This window comes from Phaethon aethereus, assembly GCF_964289735.1.
Source record: "Phaethon aethereus genome assembly, chromosome: 3".
Classification (NCBI taxonomy): Eukaryota; Metazoa; Chordata; class Aves; order Phaethontiformes; family Phaethontidae; genus Phaethon; species Phaethon aethereus.
In genome coordinates, this window is record NC_138576.1 from 42,639,887 (window position 1) to 42,649,667 (window position 9,781).

The window sequence follows — 9,781 nt, forward strand, 5'->3', positions numbered from 1 at the left end:
AGGACCTTAGATTTCACTCAACTACATCTGCACGGAGCACCAAACTTCTTGAAGAGGTGTCTAAAGCTCGTCCCTCTCCAAGGCCTTACAGTTATGAAACAATGTGGAGTCATACACATCACTGAGCAGTTTGTTGCTAAAAGCACATGCCAAATTTTGTAGTTGATTTAATCTGGCTTCAAAACAACTGCCAGTGGCTCTCCTGTATCTTTCCCCAGTAAATTAAAACATGCTTCTTAGAGATATGCCTGATACGTTCGTTTCACTTAGGGCTTTAAACCACTGTCCAAGCCTACTCTCAAGCTCTTTCAGAGAAATAAAATCTCATTTTTAAAACAAACCAATCCTGGGCTAGATGGATCTGTAGTTTGACCAAGTACAGCTGCTCCTATTTATTTATTTTACTAAAGTAAATAAAGTGCCCAAGGACACAGCTTTCAGTAGTGTTAGACTGTGTTAACTAGGTGTTTGCTGGCGGTCTCCCATCGAAGTGGGACAGATCAAAATTCAGCACTGGAACGAACCAGCCATTTCTCTCTTCAAAGCCTGTGTCGTGCACGTAACAGAAAGTGTGTCTACTTGTTCCTCTAAACAAACCAACAGCCTACCCGTAAAATTCACAAAAAGCATCTCATTCTCAAATCCTAGTACAATTCAATTGCCTTCTGCTCACCTAAAACCCGTATTTCACTTCCAAATTGAACTGTACTTTCTAGCCTTAATGTTTGTTGACTGCTGCAATGCATCATTTGAATACATGCCACATTCCACCCCATAACACGCTCAGTTTCACTGGTAGCTGAGAAAAACAGCTGGTCTGACATTATGCACCGGGGAATCCTTGTCAGAAAGTGCTGTACGGAGATAAAACCTTATCTTCTTTGGTTCTTGGGAACGCTAATGAAGCAAAGCTTGGTACTGGGATCAGAAAGTACCTTACAGGTTGTGGTCTCTGATGTGGTGAAGCTGAGGGGTGTCTTATCTGGGCCCTATCTGTTTCTTCATTCAAACGGCAAATGCTCAGCCTGTATTTCTGGACTTTTAAAAGAACAGATACTTATCTTTCTGGCAATAAAGACATTCAAAGATGTTCAGACATCTTTCGGACTGCAGGGCCAGAGTGCTCACAGCGTTGAGGCACAAAACGCAGTCATGGCTCAGCCACCTCGTTTTCATTCATGCCGATATATCTACCTAAACACAGCACCCCCGCCTCAATTAAACAAAATACACCTCCTGTTATACACGCTTATTGCTTCTGCTCATGCCCTTAGAATAGTCTACCTGTTCGGGACATCTTTTACATTTTGGATGATGTTTGTCATGTTTGAGCAAAAAGGTTTCCACACTGCAAACTGCCTTTTCACTAGCGAGTGCAATCCCAGTCAATCAGCCCGATTTAGCAGGAGCGGCAGGCGGGATTCTAACAAAGGCAACGAAATTGAGGCCACTTATCGCGGTGGTGAATTTCATTCGGCGCATTCATCTCCATATCCCCTTCGACGGTACATTTTTATATGCTTACTTGAATAAATAAATAGATAGTACAACTACGGCCAAAGGGAGGGTAAAGGAATTCTTGCAAGATTTTCTCCCCATGACATGCATGCATGCACGACTTCTGTCTTCCTTTTTTAAGCCTAGCATTCCCCACAACGCAACAGAGGTGTACTTCACTTTTCTCCACTGGAAAATATCAGAGAAGAATTAACAACAGGGAGACGGCCCTCATCAGAAAATAATGGAAGTTACACCATGCGGAATGAAAAGTATGCGGCTAGCTTCCTCGTCATACTTGAGGCATGAAAAATCAGGCAGTGCCGGAAGCTTTTGCAGTTAAGACCTGGATGGAATTTCATCTCACATCTTGATGGTCTCATTTCTGTTTTATCGTTTACTTTCTAGAAACAAAATATGTCATTTGTACCTTGTACTGCGCTATGTAAACAATGCACATAAAACAACGTGCATTTCTGTCTCATGGTTTCTCCTCAATTAGTTCATAATAAGATGCATAATACATAATGTGTCTTAATTAATTTTTACATTAATTAGTACATCTTAATTAATACATTAATGTGTATACATAATAATACAAATAATACACACATGTCATGTAAGACCTCAAAAAGTACCCCGATGCTCAGTTTTACTCCCAGTATAGATATGCAGCCTCCAGTCATCCTTCTGTATGGTCAGTGTCAGCACTGTGAATCAGCAGGAAAAATAACACATTCCCTAGGAGGAATTTAGGAAACCAAAGACTAAACTTCCACCAATATGGACTCACTGAAGTGGCATGGCTGAGGTGAGGTTGAAGCGTAAATGAGTCTGAAGCCTGACTTTATTTGAAGCCTAATGGATACAACCTTTTGCCACTACAAAGAGCTCTGCAGATGAAGAGGGTAGTGGCTTTCAGGAAGGCTTTCAGGTCACTGCCGCCTCCTGCGCCAAAGCAGAATTAATTCTGGCCAGTGCTGTGGGGAACACCAACGGCTGATACAGTCATGTAAAAAGCAAACCACACTAATGCTTCCTGTTCGCTAAGAACTAACCTTAGCTACTCCTAACACATCTCTGGGGTGCCAAAGAAAAAGGGTCTTTCGTTGTTCCCTGCTACGTAATAACATCCCTCCAGCTGGGAAGCAAACTTCCAAGCAGACATTTTCTTCTTGCCCTCTTGCTCCTCTTTCCCACGTTTACCACCTCTTCCACTTCTAGTGCCCGTGCAGAGCACCCCCAGCTCAGTCACTGCATTCCTTAAAGACATTATATTCATACATACACACACTACACAGAAAGAAAAGAGACAACGTAAGAGAATACCGTTTATTTCTAGAGAGGAATAGTAATCGCCTTTAGCCAGCAGGGTATGTAGCAGTTGACCTCCTGCATCCTGCCTCTGATTTTCTCCTCATCGCAATCGTCTTTTGTTGGCTAATTCCCAGCATTTTTCCCTCAGGCTGGCGGGTTGGCATGGATGGTTAGCAGTTGCCAGTATTTCTTCTCCCTGTCAGCTACGAGCTATACTAATGTTAGATGCCTGGCTCAGTCCCACCCAGGGTGCTGCATGCCTTCGCTTTCCAACATATTCAGCTTTTGCCAGCCTTGAACCCGAACTGAGCTCCCATCCTGCATTTCTGCTTCCAAAGATTAACCGGGTGAGGGAGTTAACCCACGTCAACTGAAGAAGCAGATGACAGATTTCACAGGGCTAAACCTCGGGGGAAACGGCAGGTTTCGCAGCAGCTGTGGGGAGCAGTAAAGCAGTAAGAACGCAGAGAAATTCAGCCCGTGGTGTGTGCGAACGTCTACTTTGAACATCATTCTCTTAATAGCAAAGAGAAGAGCTGTGTCGATAAACAAATAACAAAGGCCCCCAAGCACATCCCATTCCCTCTTCCTCAAAGAGATCCCTTTGCCCTGGGAAGATTTGTAAGCCACAGACAACTCCGTTTAATCCTTTTGGAAGGCAACATTTCCAGCAGATAGTTCATTGCGCTAAAAAAAGTCACCAGTAACTACTCCTTGAAGCAGATTCAAGAAATTCCAGGGTTACGGGGAAAACTGATCAACCTACTTGAGAAGCAAGTTGTTTTTATAACAGAAAGGATAGTATCAGACTAGTGCTAGTGAAAACTTGGTCTACTACTTCAGAAGACCCGTGTTTGACTTCACCAGAGAGAAAGGCATTTGGTGCTCTCGTGACTGGAATGACCAGGGGAAGGTTTTTTCCAATGTACGCCCCAAAGTCAAAAAAATGCAAGCAAGGTCGGGAATCTCTTTTCTAAGCTGTAGGAATCCAATGCCACTGAGGGGTTTTATTTGTTGTTGCTCTTTCTGTCTTTTCACCATTTAACTGTAACCTCGGCCTTCAGAAAACCAAGAGAATAAGGTGTTTGCGCAGACAAAGCTCCTCTGTCCAGGGCCCAGCTTTCAGCTTGCCCATAGACTCGCTGTGCACTTCTATTAGCAAAGCCAGGCAGGTAATAATAGCGAACAAAAAGCCCATTCGACAAAGCACTGGCTCCTTCTCAAGTAGAGTACCACTACAGCATGAATGACTCAATCATCTACTCGAGAGCTATTACTTGCAGCGATGAAGCAATGTTAATTGGATAATGGCCTGCTGCCAGCTAATATTGGCATGACCTACAATACCCCTGGCTGACAGCCGTGTCTCTCTCTCCATCACACCTTTTTTGTAATCTGGATGGGAAGTGGAAACCATTAAAAAAGCCTCATAAGTGCCATTTAACTTCTTATCATGAATTAAAAGCTTAATTAAGTGCCTTGTTAAAGGAAGGAAGACCAGTTTTTGTGATTAAATAAAACAAAACAACAGTTAGGGGTATGGAGTGAATGACTAACTTTACAGCTTTAAACTCAGCTCTTGGAAAATATTAATTTTGGGTTGCCTTTAACAGCAGCTGCGAGAGCAAAACTGCACCACTGCTGAAAAATACCCTGGGTGAAAAGCAGGAGAGGTTCCAGTTGTTTACCAAAAACTGCAAATGAAGAGAAAAGAGTAGAAGTTAAAAGCTAACGGTCCTTTTTTTATTAGCTGCAGGCAGCCGACACACTCCATTCCTCTAACTCTGCTCTGAGGGCTGATAGTTCACACACCACGGTGACATCGGAGCCCTTGTTATTATGTGGCTGTTCTTCCAAGCGCTTATTTACGCACTGAAATATGTTGCTTCAACAAAAGGTGTAGTACAAAATCAAATTACCAAGGCTAGCACAAAAGGGTTTATGGAGACTCTTCAATCAATGCAGAATTAGCACCTTACTGATTTAGTTTAAGTTGATTAGGGAAAGGTTTGAACTGAGGCACATTAAGTCATGCTTGAACTGACCTGAAATGTCTAATACAAGGTTTTGCAGCAGTTTAAAACCCTGTAAGTTCAACTAGTCCCAATACTGTGTATGCACAATCTCTCCCTACTCAAATGACTGGCGTATCATAAAGACTGCTCTCACTTGTAATTGGCTATAAACAAGAAATAATGTAAAAAACATCTGTTCACTGTTTAGCTAGACAACAGTTAACAATGTCTGGATGCCAGATTAACGAACAGATCCCAACATGCTATGAAGGAAAAAAAAAGTCTGCAATTCAGACTTCAGAGGCAGATTTACTGCTTTGAATAATCAAAAATAAGTTCTTTTGTTTTGATGTTAAGCTCCCTCACACCAACATTACATGAGTGTGGAAGCTTTACATAAAAAGCTTTATCCAGCTCCAACATCAAACCTTTGAGAAATAATAATAATAATAATAATAATAATAATAATAATAATAATAATAATAAACCCGCCCTTTCTCCCCAATTGCATACTTTAGCAGTTTTCAAACCATGCCAGAATTTAAAATGCAATGCTTGCATGGTTGACTTAAAAATATCTTTGATAATTTAGGAGTAATCACCACCTTCGCAAAGGTTTTGAACTGTGAAGACTGTATTTAAACAACTTTTTCAATCTCTGTTTTTCTATAACTATATGCCAACAAAAATTACCTCTAAGCTTGAAAAAAGTATTGGCTCAGGTCATTAACTTTCAGCTTTTGTTTGAAATTTTTCCACTGGAGGAATAACCCCCTACATGACAGATTAAGTCAGTTTTCACAGATACCTTTAGAAATAACTCATGGGCTGCCACAGCTCTGCAGACCATGGACTAAAAACAATAGCCTTGGGAAGAGCCATTAGCTTGTGAACTGACAAAGACCCTGCTAACTTCTTTTAATGCAATATAACTAAGATGTTTTTTCTCCTGCTCTATCAGCTCTTAAAAACCAGGAGTGTTTCAGTTCCTTTCGCAGGGAGCTCTGACACTGTTCTTGCAGTTCTATGCACAGGCACCTACCAAAGCACCCAGCACTGTGAAGCAGAGCAACGCCAGAAGGAGAGATGTGCACCTTAAACAAGGAATAACTGAGAAATAACAAAGTGCATCAGGCAGCCCTCTTTACCCCAACTGACCAGCATTTGTGAGGAAATTATTTAACTGACCACCTCACATACAGCTGTTCAAACAAAGTAGCCACAGAGCAAATTAGATTCAATGCAGTTAACAGCAATTAATTTGCACGTGGAAAATATCTGTACAAGGAGGGACTGGTAACTGTAGGTATCTTTTTCGATAGGCCAGGAGAGCTCTTTTCCAGGATGAGAAAGTTAAAACCTGGCACCCTGCAACTAACCAAAGCATGGGGCAAAATAACAGCAGTGGTCTTAAGTGGAGGATGACAATTTCAGAGTACTGAAAAAACCTTAAGAACTAGATTCACTGCTTCTGCAAATCCATGGACTTCACTGGAGCTGTAACAGCAGCCAGTGTACCCTTGAGTCACTAAAACTTTTTGATCTTTCATTGAGATACATTTTAAAATGTAAAATCCCAATACTTCATTTATCCAAAGGGGATTCGCTAAAGTAAAAAATCATTTATGGTTGGACTGGAGGATCTTTTTTACATAGCATCTCATATAAAACACACAGAAAGACAAACCTTTGTGTTAAATCTTTAGTGTCCTATGAACATAGGACTGGGTCACCAAGTGCAGAAACATCATGATCCCTCTGCCACCCTGCTCTTCCCACTGGCCTGTGGCTCAGCGTCTCGCCACTGCTAATTTCCAATCTACTTTTACTAAAAGCCAGTTGAAACCAAGCAATGCTGGTGTCAACACTGTCTTTTAGTTTTAAAGAGAAACTCCTCCTCTCCGTCGTTTCATCTCCTCTGCCTACACAGAGCTGTAGTATATTGCAGTTGTCATGCCAGAGGACGAACCTGCCACGGTCTCCTTTAGGCCAGGCTCCTTCTTCTGAACATCTCCATCACTGCTGTATATGCTTGTTTTCATTTAAATCGTTTTTCTTCATCTAACTGGACCTAAGTCACACATAGAGGTCTCACCAAGGCTAAGTAGAAGAGCGTTGATATTCTCCTATCTTTTCCTACCTGCGCGCCCCTGGGCACGTTTTGTCACCTCTCTGCTCCCACCCTTGCTTTGTGGTGCGAAAGCAACGCGACACTGATTGAGACTTGATTCTTCCACTGGAAATTATTAGTGGACACTGCAGAATCATAGTGCGCATCCTAGCGCGTCCTCTGCGATATCTCTAAACTCCTATGCAAAATGTCTGGGTTGAAATTTCTTCATGAGTAATATTCAGTGTCAAGACTCATGAAGTCACACTCAGTGACCTACTTCTTCTAGTGCTCTCCAACTTGTGCTGTGACAACATCACGCCGCCACTAAAGTCTCTGGAGAGCTAAACCAGAGGGGGAAAAACGGTGTGTGACACTTTGGGACCTGTCACCATTTAAAAACACACCATGCTTCTTCATGAGCGGTAAGCAAATGATGGTGAAAACTCCTCTGTATGCCAGAGTACCTTCTCACTGAGCGGCTGCAGCCCCATGCCCTGGGGACACGGCCGCCCATCTCGTGCCGCCTGTCCCAGTGGGTGATGGCAGCCCTGGCCAGCAGGCACACATCTCCCCTCTGTGGACAGCAAAGCCACCCGTGTGCCCTATGGTAGCTGTGCTGTCACGGCTGTGAGGAAATTACAGTGGGGGTGGAAGCCAGCCAGTGAGATTTTGTGGTAAAATAAAGTAAACTTTCCCGTGAGGTAGGTATTTTCTACATCCCTTGGCTTCCTGCTGTGGGAGCCATGCCGCATGAGAAAAACCCTGCTTTTTGACAGATCGTGTTCATGGTTTCTCGGTGGAAAACACGCAGCCCGAAGCAGTTAACTCCCGAACTCGGCGTGAGGGGAGGCGAGAGGAAGCAAGGCTGAATGGGGCGCGGGAAAGGGGAAAGAGGAGGACAAGGAAATCAGCCGCTGGGGAGGCGTGGACAGCAATGAGACTCCCAACAATGTGATAGCTCAAATGATTTTTCAATAATAACCTGCTCTCTAGCAGCCACATCACCCCTTTCAAATTTCCTGTCTGGAAGAGCAGAAGAGTATCAGGGTCCTGATAATGCTCTGAACAAAGCTACGGTAATTAAGTGTTTGGGTACAACTTCGCGGTGGCGAAGGAGAGCTGAAGCATCTTAAAGCTGCGCCGCCACAACCGTTAGGAGCTACTGCTGGTGAGGAAGGGTGGTGTGAACACATCCATCCTTCAGCGATTCACAACCCACCCAAACACAAAAAACAATCCAGAGCCGTGCCAGGACAGGCACTGACATCTGTGCCATGCTCCCCTTGGCCACCTTAGAGGACCACAGAGGTCTCCTTCACTGCGTGGGATGGAGGGGGCTCGTGTTTACGGCGGGGGCACGGAGACATACTGTACCTCTTCCGGCAGGCTGACCACCAGGTCATTTTCTGTCTGCCCTACCAAGGCCTGCAAGAAGTACTCGCTGCAGGCAGCCAGCACAGCCCGGTGGGCGCGGAACTCCTTCCCCTCCACGATCAGCGTCACGTCACAGAGAATGTCCTGCTTCCGCTGGTCATTTAAGCAGAGGAGAATATTGGTACAGTGCACCGTTGACTCATACACATACATGGGGGAGTCAGTCTTCTCATCCACAGACATGCCGTTCACACCCTGCAGGGGAGAAGGGAGGAAGAAAACACAAACAAGGCGGTGAGGAGCAACGCAGCTGCTGGGCGAACGTGGCGTGGCGGGATGCTCTCTGACTTCTGGATACCCTGGGACCATGGCTGAGCAGCCTGTTAATTCTTAAGTCTGAGCAAGTTGCTCGGGAAAGATATCGGGAAGGGCGTTCATTGTCACCGGCTTTCACTCTGCCATGCTTTGATTACCTAACCCCCCCTTGGCTTCCCCCCTCAAAACCAAAACAGTTTAGATAGACTGCAAAATGCTTTCCTTCAACCACCTACTATGCATCTACAATTTGCGATTTAGTAGAGGCAGTAACATTGGGACATGGGAAATTTTAGAAGATTTTAGCGAAAAAAGCAAGAGTGACTGTTAAGACTTCTAATAGAGAAAAGGGGGCTTTGTGCTTGATTCTGTTATTTTCAGATTAAGAGAAAAAAACCCCTCAAAACCCCAGCCTATTCTGCAGCAGACAGGCAGCACTGCATGTTTACCCTGAAGATCCTGGCTCAAATGAAAGGCAAGGTGGAACTGTACCTGATGAAGACAAGCCACTACCTACAGCAACCTCATTCCTCAATCAGAATTAGAGTGATTTTAAGCCTTAAGGGGGAGAGAAAGATGTTCAGTGGCTTCAGTAGAAATCCGTTTCCAGGTATGGCTAAAGCAACACACCTTCACCGGTGGTTTAATGTCATTTACAGAAAAGAGCAGTTTCTGAATTCCAGACCCACAGACCCAAGAAAATCCCCCAACCCGTCTGGAGGCCCAGCCCTGGGTGGTAGGGCAACATGTTGGTGCTGGGGCCACCGCTGCCTGCAGGTAAGTCTCCCCCTCCTGACAGCAGAGCAGAGGTTGGAAGGATGTAGGACACCTACTACAACTGCCTGAGCTAGGAAGTTCCCTGCCTGCTCTTCTGCAAGTTCTGCAACTGGCACCGCCTTTGAACATGGGGATCGGACTTGCGGTGGTGGTGGTGGAGGGGTCAGCTTTCCCCAACACCCAACAGTGCATGACCCTCCTTTGCATGTGGACACACTGAAGGAATTCTTCTCTTACTCAAAACTTTCTTCCCAGCACCAGACTGAATCCTCTTTCCACTATTTTCCCATTTCAGTTTCTCTGAGTAGCAAACTGTAAAAGCCCGTGCTGTGTCTGGACACACTATGTACCCCAAAACAAACCAAACACACTT

At 44.4% G+C, this 9,781-nt stretch overlaps 1 protein-coding gene across 1 annotated transcript in view; it reads right to left on the reverse strand.

The window, feature by feature from the left end:
- Positions 1 to 8,559, reverse strand: part of BACH2 (BTB domain and CNC homolog 2) — a gene marked incomplete at both ends in the record, with an annotated part of 47,445 nt that extends 38,886 nt beyond the window's left edge. The window contains one exon of the mRNA XM_081997838.1: positions 8,317 to 8,559. Within this exon, the coding sequence (XP_081853964.1) occupies positions 8,317 to 8,559 (243 nt within the window). The remainder of the gene's footprint in view (positions 1 to 8,316) is intronic.
- Positions 8,560 to 9,781: the final 1,222 nt, after the last annotated feature.